Genomic DNA, 17,020 nt, shown 5'->3' with positions numbered 1-17,020 from the left:
TTTTACACCACATATGCCAGTTACTATTTAAGCACTAGCCATCTCTGCGTTCGTGACCTTCAATGCTTATTCTCTAGTTTCCATAGAAGAAAAGATTTATTTGGAATGTTTTAGGCTGGCATGTACCACTAGGTAAATATCTATCTGGCTACGATTTATTGAAGTCACGTACCGTCTTATGAAATTATCATATCACAAATAATTAAAAATTAATTATAGAATTCATTAACCTGCAAATTAAAAGAGTTAATTTTCAACATTGCATCATAATTATTATAATCATATTATAATTCTTGTCCTTTTTTGATAACTACTTGCAGTTACTATCGAATCGTCACCGGAGTAAGGTTTAAATATAAGTATTCATTCCTGTATATACTATATTAATTACTACACTAGCGTAATCCAGAAGATACCTACAGTGTGAAGGTGTAGGATACGTCGGCACACGTCATATCCTTACATTTCCTCTTATTCCCTACTAATGTAAAAAAAATATTGCTCTTCCCTTTCCGGGAAATACATTTCTGAACCGTGATATGTTGTCTTCACGAGCCCTCTTGTGGACTGAGGATAGAATGAAGTAAAATTTCGTACTTCACGATCGCAAAGCAAAAGTATCTCAGCAGTAAAAAAGTCAGCTTTCATTTCTTTCCACAGGAAACAATAACTGAGCTAGATTTATAACTGAAGGTGATGGGAAAGGTTTAAGGAAAATAGAATGAGAGTACGTAAAAGCATCTTTCATCTCGCCGCTGGGATACAGCAGTGATGGACCAAATCCGATCAGTGTCGGGGATGTCTCCGGAGGCCGCGTGGGACGCCCATCCGTCCCAACCCATTCATCGCCTCTACTCCAAATCTATTTACGTTATTATCTTCCATTTGAGTCCCGAACGAGAGGGAATATATTAATGCTGCATGCTTTGAGGAGTGGTGCAGAATGGAAAAAGAGGCACAGTGTTATGCCCGAGATCACTCTCCAGAGAATGGGGCACATCTCAGGGATGAGTTGATGAAGTGAAATTTGATCTTGCTTCATTTGCGAGTTGAGCGAATTTGACGGTAAAACATTATATATAATTACACTTCAAGATAGAAGAAGAAGAAATATAGAACACGAATGAATGAAGAATGAACTAATAAAGAAGAAACAAGAGGAAGTCATCGCAATGCATAAAATTTAATGGTCGTTAGGGACTGTCCATTACCTAACTTTAAGAGGTAGAATACCTTGAATAAAATGAGTTACATTTCAGTGTTGAGTTAAGAAAAAATAATCGACCCAAGATAACTTTTCGCTCAAGTTTTTAGAGGTTATCCGATTTCAAGGCCGAATTCATTTTCGTACTTTGTTTTATATATCTACTCATTTGACAACTAACCCATAAACAGTCTCGATTTTGCATTTTATACATGTATATCTACACATTTAATTTATAAGTTATCTAAAAATATAATGTTTAGTTCATTTCCTTCGTTACTCTGATTTTTTTTAGTTCATGTTACAACAAAGTACCTACTCTAGCCAAGTTGTACTTTTTCTCGCAATTTAAACAGTTCCGCACATTCTATCTAAAAATGGAATGCTTGCTTCATTCCTGAAAGTTAACTGTAATTGTTCCCTACAGCTGTCGTCCCTATCTCGTTGATTGTCTAAAACTTGTTCCATAGTTAATCTTGTTTTATTCTTAAACAGTTAACTTTTACTCTCTGAATCATCGGTGCTGTTGGATATGCATTGAACTCATCCGCATTCTGCCGAATGATATAATCGTAGTTAACAGTCTGCTTTTATTCAATAATTTTAACAAATAATCTCTTATGAAGAACGTTTCTCCAAAATGCATGCGCGCAACTTCATGAATTCGGAAATGTTTTTACATGCATCCAAGTGTTTTTGCAATCGCATTTACGTATGGATTATCATCACTGTAAGTAAATTAATTATTAACGTTTATTCCGTGAGTGTAAAAATCGTGTACGCTTGCGTGAGCTTCGAAACTTTTTACGTTTGAAAATTTCTGCAAGAATGAAGCTGAAAAAAGGTATTTCTGCACTCCATGGACCATTTATTTGCTGTTGAGAGGTCACCGCACTCCTTGAGGCGTGCGTGGAGCCTCCGAGAGATTGTACTACGAGGGTTTTTCGATTGTGAACGCGATACGATTAAGTCCATTGCAGCGGTTCCGCGAACAAGTGATGCGTTGATGATTTCGTCGAATTGCGACGCATGCTGTCCAGATCTCATTTCCCGGACCTGCGCTACGTCAGATTTAAACCGTCACCTCGTAAATTTGACGAAACCCATGTTATGTATTCCAGACGCGCGTAGCGCTCGCATCGAATCACCCCCTGCCTTGATAGCTGATGAAAGCAGCATACTTCGTTGGTGATTCAGCGGTCCAAGATTAAACCTTTTCCATGGAACTAACACCCTTACCAATAAACCTTCAGGCTTTATAATAAACGTCCCGAAAACTAGGAGCTGTTGTTGATTTTATTCCTAGTTTAAGCATTCCAACACGAGTGTATACACTGTTTTATTTTGGTCAATCTCATTTCTTGGGCCATCTAGTAATCCTTATGCAAATAATTTCCTCGCTATTTCCTCTACAAAGTAATAATATGCTTCCAAACACGGAGGTGGGCTGTAATAGTAATAGCATTTCTGTCTGTTGATATTTGGTTCAAAATTAAACAGCATTGACGTGAAGAGCTTTCAAATATGGCATAAAAATAATAGTCTAATCCTAAAAGTGAGTAAGCTGTAATTGCATCATATCCTGTTTGAAAGTGTAATTTTGACATCGAAAAAGAATGCAAATGCTTTATTTACGACTTTTAAAAAGTTATATCAAAGAAAAGACCTGAACTGGTTGTTACTAGATGAATTGAAGCTATTTCGCCATCGGGGGTTTTATGACGGACCAAAGAGCTCCAAGAGATTCGTGAATCATACTTTGCACGATGAAATGTAGAGATTCCGTATTTGTTTATGATTATTCTCCGTTCTTACGGAATAAAACCGCCAATTTGAGGCCTTGGAAGTTGTTTTCCTTTTTTTCTGCCATCTCAAAGGAATTCCTGAATCATTTTAATCGTAAAGCAAGCAGTAATTCTTTAAAGAAATCATTTTAAGTTTTGTGGTTGAATTCTAAAAGCGATTTTTAATTTTTATAAATGGCAGTCAATCTTAACTCTTAATTCACTATTTTCTAAACTAAGGAATTAGTGGACATGATATGAACCCGATAATCCAAGTAAGTCTGGGTCTTACATGGTATTCTCGTAATGTGGAATGCCACAAAACCTATGTTATTTTGTTATTTTTTTATTTTACCCACATAACTACTCCATCTTTCGTGTAAAGACCTTGTTAACTTTTCTATGACCGAAACGTTGAAAAGAGATGGACTGTCCAAAATACTGAATATTCCAACTTTACGACGTACTGCGTAGAGAAAAGTTTCGTGGGAAACACAGTGAGAATCTGACGTTAGAGAAAGACGGAGGAGGCCAATTCGAGAATTTTACGCAGAAGACAAACTTGGAATCTAAATTAGTGGCGAGTGTATTTTTTGTACCCTGGAACAAAACGGTCTAGGGCTTAAGTTTTGGCAGGCCGGATTTTCTGTAATTACTTTTCTAAGTTTACAAAAGCAATTTTGAACAGTGTATTGGAGAGGGCATCGTCAAGAAATCGATGGGCCGGATACATCGTAGGTTGCCGACCCCTGATCTCAACGCTACCCTGCCAGAAAAGAGATTGATAGTGCCACAGAGAGTGTTGCGACACCTGTCACGGAGGAATGCCCAAAGATTTGAAAGCAATGTTGAATGATAAAAAAAGAGAATCAGAAATAGATGCTATTAAATTTTAAGCTTTGTGGGATTATTTGTCATCCACAGTTTAAGTTAAATGAAACGGTTGCAAACTTTTTGTGACACTTGGGTGGCAAAGCATTCTTTTCTCTCGCCTTGTGTACCCGAGTAGGGTGGACTGCTTGAATTTTTCACACATACTACCTTGATCAAAAAGTTCCCGGAATAACCACCGTGTGGCGCTCCCATCGTTCCGATTTGAGTTTTGTTTTTTTTGTTAAATTGGTACGTCTGTTGTTGATATTCCCTTTAAATCTTAGTGTCATAACTTGACATTTGCAAAAGTTACGGTCGGTTTTCGGTATGTCCATCAGTGCTTCCTGCGATTTTTCCATTACTTCCTCTCGGCTGCTAAAACGCGTTCCCCGTAATGGTTTTTTAACTCGATTGAACAGAAAGAAGTCACAGGGAGCCAAATCAGGTGAATTCGGTGGCTGTTGGATGGTATTTGTTGCATTTTTCGTCAAAAAATTACGAATAATGATAGCACTGTGCGACGGTGCGTTATCTTGGTGCAAAATCCACGAGTTTTCTGCCCACATTTCTGGTCTCTTTCGGCGAATTGCTTCACGCAAACGTCTCATAACGCCCAAATAATACTCTTTGTTTACTGTCTGGCCTTCTGGCAAAAATTCATGATGCACTACACCGTTGTAATCCATGAAAACCGTCAGCATTGCCTTCTTTTTTGACTGAAAACGACGTGGTTTTTTTGGTCTCGGCTCATTTGGTGAACGCCATTCACTTGCCTGATGTCTGGATTGCGTGTCGTACTCATAAACCCACGTCTCGTCTCCAGTAATGATCCTTTTGATGAATGTGGGATCGGATTCAGCCTCGCAAATCATGTCTTTTGCGACGTCAACACGGTCTCTTTTTTGCATGAAATTGAGGTCTTTTGGCACCTGCTACTTGCTGCTGCTACACGACGGAAACCCAAATCATTAACCACAATGTCTTGGGCGGATCCATAGGCAATGTTCAAGTCCTCCGCTATTTCTCTGATGGTTAATTTGCGGTTATTGACCAACATTTCTTTTACTTTATCAATTTTTTCACCGACTTTCGATGTCGATGGTCTGCCACTGCGTTCATCATCTTCGATTGACTCACGACCCTTCTGAACCGCTCGTGCCACTGGTAAACGACCGTTTTTTTTTAGAGAATCGTTGCCGAAACACTTTTCCAACATTTCCAACGTCCGTGCGCCACTAAATCCGTTTTTTACGCAAAATTTAATACAAGTTTGTTGTTGCAAATTTAAATCCATTTCTGAAATTGTAAAAAATCGCCAACACACACAGAGATAGATGTACTCTTGGCTACGTAACTTTTGCAAATGTCAAGTTATGACACTAAGATTTAAAGGGAATATCAACAACAGATGTACCAATTTAACAAAAAAAAACAGAACTCAAATCGGAACGATGGGAGCGCCACACGGTGGTTATTCCGGGAACTTTTTGATCAAGGTAGTACGTCAACGAAATTTTTGATAGATATCAGTGTATGAAAAATGTACCCATCAGAAATAACCCGTATTAATCGTCGGTAAAAGAAAGTTCGATACCATGAAAATTCTGACGGCATTAGTCAGGTGGAATTGAGATGAATCTTCCATTCAACCCATGAGGTGTAGTTGCGATTGAATAAACTGGTCGCGAATCCCTTTGGCGATATGAATCAATATTGAAAGGAAATAATAAATGATCGTATTCGCTTTCGCATATCCGCTACTTTCATCAACATAGCTTTGCTGTGATACCATTAACCATCCCGATTTTGAATTCGTTCCCCGGTGAGTGCCACTAATTCCAAAGGAGATGACCTTTTAATGTTCTCCTCCACCACATGAAAAAAATGATTAGCGACACGGGAAATATTGTGAGCTGATATAAATGATTAAGGGCATAGGCATACAAACCATAGCATCATAAACATAGAAGCTTTTATCGTATTCCTTGGGTGTAGTGTTTCTTTAAGACCATTTTTGTCTCCGTTTTGATATTTATTTCTTCTTCGCAATATGGATGAAACAGTTCGTTCTTCCGGCCGTTTCCCGCTGAAATCACTCTCTAATTGGTTCTTAGTTTGTGATTTTTAAGCGTTTTAGATTGGTGGCTGTCTCAATTTTACTAAATTCCATCACGTTTGACAAAAATGGTTTGAAGCGTGTGTAAGTTTTATACAAATGGATTCCTATTGCCTGGCCTATTGCCTTTATTTGAGAGAGAGCTTTAATTGGTGTCACCACATCTTGATATACTGGAGGAATAATTATGTTTATTAAATTTTTACGTCTATGTCTGTATCATTTTGTATCAGCCCGCAATTTTCTCCGTGTCCCTAACTTTTTTTTTATATGTAAGCAAAAGTACTTAACGAGAGATTTGGTAAATCACTTGCGATATTTTTCTTCATTTCACATTCTAAGAGTTTTTAATAAACCGATTATGTAGAATTTAACAAAACCTATCCTCTGACGACAACTTAATTGAAAATTGATTTCACCATGCACAGTAATAACTCTACAGAAGTTTACCTTTGGAGCCATGTGTTCTTAAATCGGTGTGTAGTATGTTCCCACTTGATAAATCGATCGGAACCCACATTCTTACGCAATTCTCCCTTGCCTTGTATTAAAGAGGGTGTTTTCATTCTGTCGAATATGGGTCCTCTGAACATCCGCCGCGTCGCGAAACAGCGTGCACGGCAGTTTTATTCGCCGGACGCCCGGCAAGTTATTAAAAGGTGTCCATCTAGCAGAAAACGAGTGTACGCATGCCACGACGCAGTTTGTTTTCGAACGTGACGTGCCCAAAGACCTTCCGCTTCCAATGTGTGCGCTTCGATTCCCGTCCAGCTCTTTAACCGGGGTCCCCATTATAGCATATCTCGACTATAAATGTTGTCCTCTCACCCGAGCACGTCCCCTTGAATGTTTCCCATCACTCGGCCGTAGTGCGTGACTAGAATACTGCGGGGTACTCTGTACAACTAGCCTACCCTCTCAACCTCGTCCCACTCGTTGGACTTGCTCACGCGCCATAACCCTTAATCGTATTCCCAGGATTCCCCTGGGTTCAAGAATGATGTTTTTGCGAATCATTTCCTCCCACGAAGAAATCGGCAGAACGACGAAAGCTCCCTGGTATTAATCTGCGGGTCTGTTTCTCACTCCCATGGCCCATTTCGAAGGTTTCCGTAATTGAAATGTTGAGTAATGGAGTTTATTTCCGCAAACCCATGTTCTCCCCGGTGGAAGGAAATTTTTATTTCCTGTTGTGCATTGAATTGGAGTACGCAGAACATCTGCATCAAAACTTAAACAAATGTGTTCCCTCTGTTTGCTTTCCCAATACATGAAATGGGAGTGGAAGATGAGAAATTATTTATTATATCTGTTAGATTCGACGGTTTTGCTATTTGTGAGGCGAATGGAAAACTGATCCATCGCTTTGCTTGAGGGTACATATTCTTCCTCTTTTAAAATTCATGTTGTACAGCCTCACAGGGTGCCTTATGTGCCATCTTCTATGTAAGTAATTTCCTGAGTATTATTTCTTCTTGCTCACCTTTCCTTCGTATTTTATCATTTTAATTCCTTACGATTACCTTAGCTTCCGCGCTCAAATATTATCGTTCATGCATTTTATTGACAGTGAGAACACTGAATATTGGTATTTGGCTCTTAGATTAATGTTAAAACATGTTTTCAAAATAAATCGATTCCATATACTTTCTCGTTGCGCATGAAAGAATACTGATTTAAAAGAAAACCCAACAAAGGTTGACCTGCGGGGTCATAAGTGACCCATTCGCAAAGTGAGAGAATCCCTCATGAAAACCATCTTTGTTTTTTATCTATTTTGGAAGTGGACGCACTGAAGCACAATTTTGCGTATCCCCCAAGTTTTTTCACCTATTTTATTTTTGTTCTAAAATTCTCAGTTTATGTATGTATTACTGTAAAATCAGTTATTTATTTACCTGTAAACCGCCCACCTCATTGTAAAACTATGTTTATTTTACATTCCAGCGACGATTTAATTTTTTCTTTGTTCTCAGTTCTTTCTTTTACTTACATGACCGGGTTTAGCCATAGAATAGCCGCATCTAATATTTATTTAAGTCCACGAATTGGAAGGTCTATATAGGTATTTACTAAATATTGAACTTCAATGGCTTGCCGTGGCTTTTGATGGCATAAAAATATGAGTGCGTGATCGTTAGCATTCTCATGCAGCTAAATTTAGAAAAACTCGGTGCCACCTGTTCGAGCAGCAGTGACGAAGTTATAGCCGAGAGAAATTTTTACCTGGAATTTCTGAATTTACCGCGTGCTCAGCTGAAACGCCTCGCCATGCTAGTGGCGCGAAGTGCGCGACCACTCGAAGTTGGCTTTGAAAAGGATGTGTAATTGACGTCAGTACGGCGCGTACCACCCCCATCTTAGATCCTTGGTCTGTTCTGTCCCATCAGTCGGTCTGATATGAATCCTTAATGAGACCTGGTGATTTTCCGACGCTGCCGTTCGCGAGCGGTAACTGTAATTTTTCACTTTCATGACCCCGCGTTGACACTGGCGCGTACCTTAGTGGCGCATCAGTTTCATCGCGCCGTCCTCTCCGCAATCAAGTGGACCCGGGGGGTTTGGAAAGGAGGGTGAGAAGGGGACACCCTTTCTTTCCTCCCCTCCCCCTCCCTCAACCCCAACCATCACCATGCACTATTGTTATCATCAGTGGTGCTCCATCGGGCTTCGCAGTTTGTCTATCCCGTGGTATTTGCCCGTGGAATACTTAACCACGGCTACACTTCTGAGCCCCATTAATAACGGTCCTATATAGCGGTAGCACCGCACATAACGCGCGCACAGACACAGTTTTCAACCCTAACGAAGGTTAATTTGGATAGTTTAGAGTAGCTATAACTCGAAATATGTAAGCCCTAAGACATCTGTGGTTCTGGTCTACGTGAACTTGTCAACTATTTTCGTTCATTTCCCAAATATTCAAAATAAAATGTTTTTGTTAGATATAACATCTCATAATGTATAAATGGGTTTCACATTATCGATCATAATTAGAATTAATTTATGATCTTCATGATATGATATACGTAAGGATGTAACTTGACTTCAGTAACGTATTTCTTTTCTTTGCAATGACTCGACATTATGTAATTGTAAATATTAACTACGTTATTACATTTAATTTTCAAATTATCAAATTTATTATGATTACAGTTATAGTTTTTCTTCACTCCGTTTCAAATGGTTCAACTTTTGTTCATTATAAAAACTTGCGCGTAAATAATGGCACCATTTTCTCCTGGTGGCGAAATTCTTCAAAATGCAATACCGGCAAGACCATTGAATATGATAATGAAAGACGGTTTTTTTTAATTAGTATTTTTATGTTAATATTAGGATTACATTTACCTATTAAAAACGAAATTTTTTTGCGGAGTGGGACAAAAGCCATAAGAGTTCATGTTAGAAGCGCCAAATTTATGGAATAATCATGTAAAACACAGGAACAAGTGGCCTAGGGGACGGAGCCAGCTTATGGGACCAGACCCTTTTGGTAAAGGGTCTGACTACCCAGAGGGTAGTCAGACCCTTTTTCTGTTCTTCCAATTAGTTTACTTTCCTCCAATGTTTCCACATATTTGTAGTAGCCAGGTAATCCTACCATTATGAATACTAGATGGGGTAGTCCGCGGGCATTAAACATGAGATCTGAACCCAAGACTCTCCGGGCGGAAACCGAACTCCTTACCCACCAGATTACAACATCACCCATTGCACGTTACATTAAACCATTTTTCATTTCCACACACTTTCTGCCTTCCTCGATGCCGTCCAAAATGCCTAACCTTTTACTTCCTCCCCCCGACTCATCCAACATTCTCCCCTTTACTACGCTCTTCACAAAATTCCAATGTCTCTCATTATCTTCCTCATCCACCTTCATGCCTCTTTCGAATTGCTCCCAACAGTCTCCTTCTCTGTTCCCCTACATTGCCTAACACTTCCACTTAAATTGTTTTTCTCCCCCGCGCATCGTTTCTCTTGAAAAGGAATGTCGAATTTCGCCACTGCAATCAAACTTCATCCCCGCCCAAACGCCCCGCTTTTATGTCCTTTCCCTCACCGACAAACCCTACCGAGCAACAACCTTCCCGGAAAACAAAACAAAAACCCCTTTCGCTTCTCGACGCACTCGGATTATCTCGGGCGAAAATAATTGGGTCGATGCTGGTATCATCGATGTGTAAACAAGGAGGGCACGATGTCAAAAGGTCGGAGCGATAGACTGTGTCGAAGCCTTTGACAACGTCGTGAATGCGTCGTTAAGTCGTCGAAAAAAGATCGTTAATGATCTCCTCCTCCCTCATCTTGCGAGAGCTCCGTGCGGGGAGAAGTCGGAGAGATAGCGAGAGAGACAAGAGGGATGCCGTGGGGGCTTTAAGGGAGTAGAGGACTATTGAGGGCTTTTTAAAGACGAACTCTCCTCCGTCGCTCCTCTATCGTGTACCTATGCATACATATATGCCATCCTTCTCCCCTCTCTCTCTCTCTCTCTCTCTTTCCCCGTCCATCATCCCTTCCTTCCTTCCTTTCCATCGTCATTAGTAGGCGACCGAAACGGGAGAAAGGAACGCTCCCAGAAATGACAAATAAACTGTTGCGGCGCGTCCCGGAATTAATTTTGGGGAGATCGGGAAAAAAATAGACTCGCTCGAGCGCATTCGCAATTGCACCTCCCTCTTGTTCTCTTTCTCATTCCCTCCCACTCTATTTTTTGCGTATGTAACCAAGCATGCGTGCGTGCGTACGTGTAGGGAGAATAACTCTCGAGCGCCGTGTCGTTTTTTTTCTTTTTTTCTCTTCTCGACTCGAGGGTACTCATCCATCCCATCAGCGAATACACCTGCGGCCCACCACAGAGTAGGGAGGCGTGAGTTATTAATCTAACCCACCCCCCCCCCCCACCCTCGCTCTCCGACACGAGTTATCCGTTTTTTTCCGAGGCACGCGGTACACGGCGGTCCAATATGTATGCATTTCCACCCTTTCGCGGGCGTGTTTGCTCGGTCGTTTTCGATGAGCCCGCGGGACGGTGCGAGGTCTTCCCCAGCACAATCCCGCCGCGCGCAGGTGCCACTTTCGATCATGCCAGGGAGAGCAGATTAATCGAAAAATCTCAGGGACCCCCGCGGTTGGGTATCTTCTTCCCCGTAGCGCGACTTTTACTTTTTTTTTGCACGTCTAGAACGATTGCAAATATGTATAATTCAACGTGCAACCCATTTTTGTGGCCGCTCCACCATCCCGATAAAATATAGCCGACACCTCCAGTTTTTTTGTACCTCGCTTGTGGGGAAGGCAATGAAGCCCAATTAACTTGTTTCCCGAGGATTGATGAGCTCAGTTTAAAGGTCTCCAATGAATTTCAAAGGAGCCATTATAAGTTTTTTTCTTTGGCATATTTTTTTTTTGCTTGCGTACGAACTATTGGACAAGGAAAATAAATTATTCAGAGTCGCTGATAATGCGAATGGACACGGAGACATGAAGGTTGTTTAATGAGGATAATGAATGCGTAACCTAAATGCGGAAGGAGGAACGTGTGTCAAACTTTACAAGGAGACCAATGTCAGCAATGTATGGCGCTTTGAAATATTGCCCTTGATCGTTCTCTTTTTTTATGCTTTTCGTCGCCATAAATATTTTTATTGAAAATACAGTATCGGTCATATATATGCATGTCTGAATTGGCAAACTTAACTTGGGCTGAAAAAAGAAATACAAATAATATTGAAAGTGAATGGAAATGAATGGCGCTCAAGAAAAACAGAGAGTTGGCTAAATTCCTTCGATTAGTCAAGGCCAACCCAAATTTTCTGGCACTGAAATGACAGAGGAACTCGTCACTTCCCTTACGTCTGTTCAAGCTTGTATTGAAGGATGAGGATCATCCGGTCATCCGTTGTGGTCATAAAACCTCTGAATATTCACGGAGTAGCTTTCAAAAAAAACTTCATCCGGTGCTCAAAATATTTTCTGGTTTCTAAAAATAAACGCCCCTTGTTTGAAGACTCTGATTGATTAGGCACGAAGTGTTTTACAACTGATCACCGCTCCTTGTATTTTTCCGAAACAAAAGATTTTCTCTTTATCTCGCACATCGCTCGCATTAATTCATTTTACAACAAGCTGGGTTGTGACAAATTTTATTACTTTACGGCTCAATACATTTGCTTTTAAGTTTTAGATGCCTCCATATTTACTACGTTATAAATATTTTGTTAGCTTTAGCGCATTTTTAACCGTCTGAATATTCCAACAAAAGTTGTCATTTAATGAAAACTAATGTAAATTAAATGCGATCTTTGAAATCCAGCGGAGTGGCTTCATTTTAACATGATTTTTAAGTTAAGTTATTGCTGCAGATAAGAAAGGTTTTGAAGATTAATGAATTCAAATCCTCACAACCGTTCTCATGCGTAAATTGCCTTAGTACGTAACTATCTAAGAAATTTTTTACGCCGTGCTTTGGAGTCCAAGATTCTCTGAATTCTTTCTCAGCTTGAAGATCAACGTAAATACCGTTTATTACCTTGGCATTGTGGAATTTTCACAATCATTAATCTTCTCTAGGTGAGCAATCCCTTGAATCGCCTTGACGAATTGAAACTGACAAATCAGATGAAGATGAAGCGAATGCATAGGTCCGTCCATAAATTATATGATACCATTAAGATGTCAAGCAGAAATTTTTTCAAAGAAAAGAGCACAAACTTGGTAGACGTTTTTCAATACCATTGTCTACAAGTCACTCCAATTACGTGTTGTACTGAAAATAGTAAACAAATATGAAAGAGGACTGTTTTTTTGTTTCTGCGGTATCAGAATGCGTACGGTGATATGAAACAAACAATGTTAAACCTTTATAAAGTTGAAATGGAATGAAATTATTGACTTTGCAATTCCACACACTTGATTTAAAAACACGATCCAGGTTTCGACGTTGAACGTTATCATCAGGTGGTGATCATCACCTGATGATAACGTTCAACGTTGAAACCTGGGTCGTGTTTTTAAATCAAGTGTGTGGAATGGCAAAGTCAATGATTTCATTTCAATTCAATATGCTATGCAAATTCCATTAAGTTACGCTGGAGACAACAAACTTTACATATTTTTTTTCAAATGCTGAAATGATTCCGTTGCAATAACAGTGATCATTTGCACAATGGTTATCGGTTAATTATTTGGTTATCGTGGATAATGGATATTTCTTATATATCGTGGATATTTCTTCATAGGCAACGGCTGAATATTAGCAGTGATAAATATTTCTTAAGAGCTGAAACTCTGTCCCACCCTCCCATAAGAGAACGTAATGAAATGGTACGCCTTGCACTCCCCCAAAAAGAGATGCAATTTAAGGCCAACCCCTACTGGATAAAAAATAATTATTTTAGTTATTTTAATTTCTATCAAAGGAACACTTGAATTAGTACATCCCTTCTCATAGGAAGTGGAGATCTGTTTGTGTCCGGAAGTGCAATGTTTGCTTTTGTGACAAATAGATTTTGCTCAAGTGCAAGAATCATTTTTATTTCGTCTGAAGTTCATTCCTCTTGTGGAAAGCGAATAGCAGACCTTCAAAGGAATTTGATAAATCTTAATTGTTCTTCTACCATAATTTTAAATTTGCAACTTTAGTCATTCCGACGGCACAAGTGACGTCGTATCTTTAGCAGCAAGTAGTAGAAATACGTAGAGGACTACACAAAACCATGTATGTGGCAGGAATATACTCCTAATAATTTATTTTTCCCTTCTATCTTGTTATCTATTCAGTATATTGCCCACCGAAGATGGGGCCAACGAGGTTGGTCCCCTTTTTGGAAAAAAACCACAGCGATCAACCCGAGGGTCGGTTTAGTTGGTGAGGGTTGAGGTCGCCTCGCTCTAAGAAATTCACACATCAGAATAGGGGGATTAGTTCCTTACACAGCAGGCAGTATTGTCGAGATTCACCGGGCCAGGGCCCTCCGTTAAGAGACGGATAACTCTATCTTCCCCACCCACGCCAAACTTTCTGGTAATTATGGTAATATTTCATCCTTATTACTATGGAATATATTGCCAATTCCCCCAACAATTTACGTGACTGTGTTTAAGGTTCAAAATTGCCACTGATATAACCTGTGCAAAATACTTGCCCAAGTTTGCCGAAATATTGGCAAAGTGTATGGCCCTTGTAGGGCGGAAGGTCATGTCCAGTGCCCATTAGTTACCCCGCAGCGGGGAGATCAGTCATCTGTTCGGTTCCAAGACAGGTAGTCCGTTAGAGGATTTCTGGAGTGGCTTTAACACGCCACGGTCGTGGCGTGAGATGGCGCACCAGATCGATCCCCGGGATCTTCTCCTCGGGTCACCGGACAGATTGGGTCTGTAAAAATGACTTGAAAACTGGAATCAATCGTTTCATGTTCAGATGTCAACATAGAGATCGTGACCGACACGCCATTTGCATACGACACGAGTTAAACCCTTCGCGTAGTCGGAAATCTTCAATTTCGTGAGAATTTGTCCGTCTGCAGATTTGAAGCTCCTTGGGCATATTCGAGACAGATTCGAATTTATCGTGAATAGATAATGACGAAGTGTTGGCGTCAAAGGCTGGAGAAATTTTGAATTTTGCATGCAATAATCCGGTGGGTCAATCAAACTCGATATATTCCATCCACAACAATACCGAGATTGTGGCGTCGCAGACTCTAAAAATTTCCAATTTTTTAATGAAAATAGAGTATCGTCGACATTCGACAATGTCGAAATCTCGCCTTTATCGAAACTTGACAGCTGCGCGCCCATTCCAAAAAAAGCTTCTTCCGCGGCTCCAAAAACTTTCGTGTTCTTACAGTGTAACATAGTCGCAGGAGCTTGTCCGAAATGGGGAGGAGTTATCGTAAAACGTTCAACCAGACGAAAGGCCATAGCATCATAAATTTGTGCGGTAACAATGCGGTCATTGAATCGCAAAGGAAGATGACGCGATGACATAATACGAATATTATTATCTGCGCGGAAATCCTCGTCGCTCCGAAAGGAGGCTTCGAATCTGAAGGGAAGCCAAGGTCACTCAGCAATTTATTCAGTGGGACGACCGATTGCAGGCAAAGGATTCAGATTCTGTACGCTCCGATTCACTCTCTCAGCTAAAATTAAAAAGGGTCGATTGCCCTCATCGCCAATGGAACCCATATCTCTTTCCCATCCGACCAATCTGTCTTTGTGGTGCGAGTGGAACGCTATTCCACGCGAAGACGCTACGCTCTCTGCTGCGAGACCAGACTGCCCGCGAATCGACATGGAATGTGTGTGCCCCTTCAAAAGAATCGCCTTCACAGGAGTTCATATCGTTGAGAGAGAGAGATGGATAACGGCCTAGTCATTTTTCCATAGCAATAAGTTTGAAACATTGTGATCTCGTGTTTCTCTTGAAAACAATGGCTGCATTTAGAAGCTTAAATTATTTTAAATTAACACCCTTCTATGTCTTCCAAGAAAACTATGGTGAAATTGATAGGTCCTAAATGCTTATTCATTAAGTAATCAATCGATAATTCAGTATTTTCAATATCCAATGCATCATGTTTTTGATTCCATTTTCCAATTCATGTAAACACTAAAAGTATGCGAATCAAGTGGTTTTAAACTACCAAAAAAAGTTTTAGGAAAAGAAGAAACTGCCCAAAGATTTCATAAAAATATGTAGTGATCTGACACAGTAAACGTTTTAAATGAGGTCTTGGTATATTTTTCTAGACTCAACGCGTAGTTTATCCAACCTAAGTGACCTTAAAGCTGGTGTGCAAAGGCATAGTGTTGTGATTGCGCTCTCGCCAACTCATTGCGATTGTTGACGCATGGAAAGTATGCATATTCCTTTCCACGGCTGTGCTCCCATATGAAGTGGGAGGAGCATAATGTGATAGCTGCATCAAGTGAATGGTAAATGTAATTTCACTCGTTGTTTCTCTGATAAATTTGCATTTGGTTGTTTTCTCAAGTGAAGTTAACGAACTGAGGATTATTTCCCAACTCCCTATCTCTGCGAATAGTATTGGGTGGACCAAGTGAATGGCCACTTGCCGTCGAATTTGTAACACATTAAAAGTAAGAATTTGTGTCCACAAACGTGAAATGTTTCCTCGATATGTCGGAGTTACGTCGAAACCCATAAATTGAACTTTAAACGTAATTGTCAACCTAATTGGTCCAGTAGGCATCACGCTGATAAACTCTAAGCTCCTGAGCTTGACTCATGCTTTGGGTCTGATTATTGTGTAATGATATAACATTCTCTGCAACCTTGCTAGCAATGGGCAATGATGCAGGCCACCAGTTTACCTTTAATCCCATTAAACCTGTAGACAAGTAGTCATTCATTTCTTTCACTCGTTCCGAAGAGGGCATCCCGAGTGCTAACGGTGCCTGCTGATATCGCCTTTAAGAAATGATATCTGACTACGTAAGACAAGACCAGAGAATTTCTACTTAGTTTAAATACCGTTTTGATGCTGTTTTTTCATGAAGTAATATTGTTCAGTAATATTGTTAGTGACCAATTCGATGCTAAGGGAATGTAAAATTATTTCCACTTATATTATGGTGGTAGTAGTAGTAGTAGTATTGAGGGGAGGCGACCGACAGCTTAGGTCATTTGCGCCATAGGGGATGAATAGGAAAGGATGAAGGGTGGAGAGAAACCCGGCATCGGCATTAGCCTACTCTTTACGAAAGGCGCCAAGGGGTCCGCAGCTTAACGTCCCATCCGACGGACGGCGTACTCACTCAAAGTGCCCTCCACAAAGCACCTCAAGCACGGATCGAGATACCTCTGAAAAATATTCAACACCGCCGGGATTTGAACCCGCGCCCTCAGGGTGGGAAGCCAGTACGTTAGCCCCCGCACCAACTTGATCCCCTTTATATTATCTATCGTCACATGTGAGCTTATGAAGAAAAAAATATTTTTGATAAAATTGGTCCGAATATTCGTCATGTCAAAATAACATTTCAAGTCGATTGAATTTGCTGGAAAACAAA

The 17,020-nt window shown here is 40.3% G+C and overlaps 1 protein-coding gene across 1 annotated transcript in view; it reads right to left on the bottom strand.

Annotated features, from left to right (window-relative positions):
- The window catches only part of LOC139688147 (lysyl oxidase homolog 2-like), a 239,666-nt gene extending 223,279 nt beyond the window's left edge, over nt 1-16,387 (bottom strand). The window contains exon 1 of the mRNA XM_071585575.1: nt 16,204-16,387. Coding sequence (XP_071441676.1) covers nt 16,204-16,387 — 184 coding nt within the window. The remainder of the gene's footprint in view (nt 1-16,203) is intronic.
- Between the last annotated feature and the right edge of the window lie 633 nt (nt 16,388-17,020).

The sequence above is a fragment of the Hetaerina americana genome, unplaced genomic scaffold (genome assembly GCF_022747635.1).
Source record: "Hetaerina americana unplaced genomic scaffold, ioHetAmer1.1.p SCAF_2, whole genome shotgun sequence".
Taxonomy (NCBI): domain Eukaryota; kingdom Metazoa; phylum Arthropoda; class Insecta; order Odonata; family Calopterygidae; genus Hetaerina; species Hetaerina americana.
This window is presented reverse-complemented; position numbering and strand designations above follow the sequence as displayed.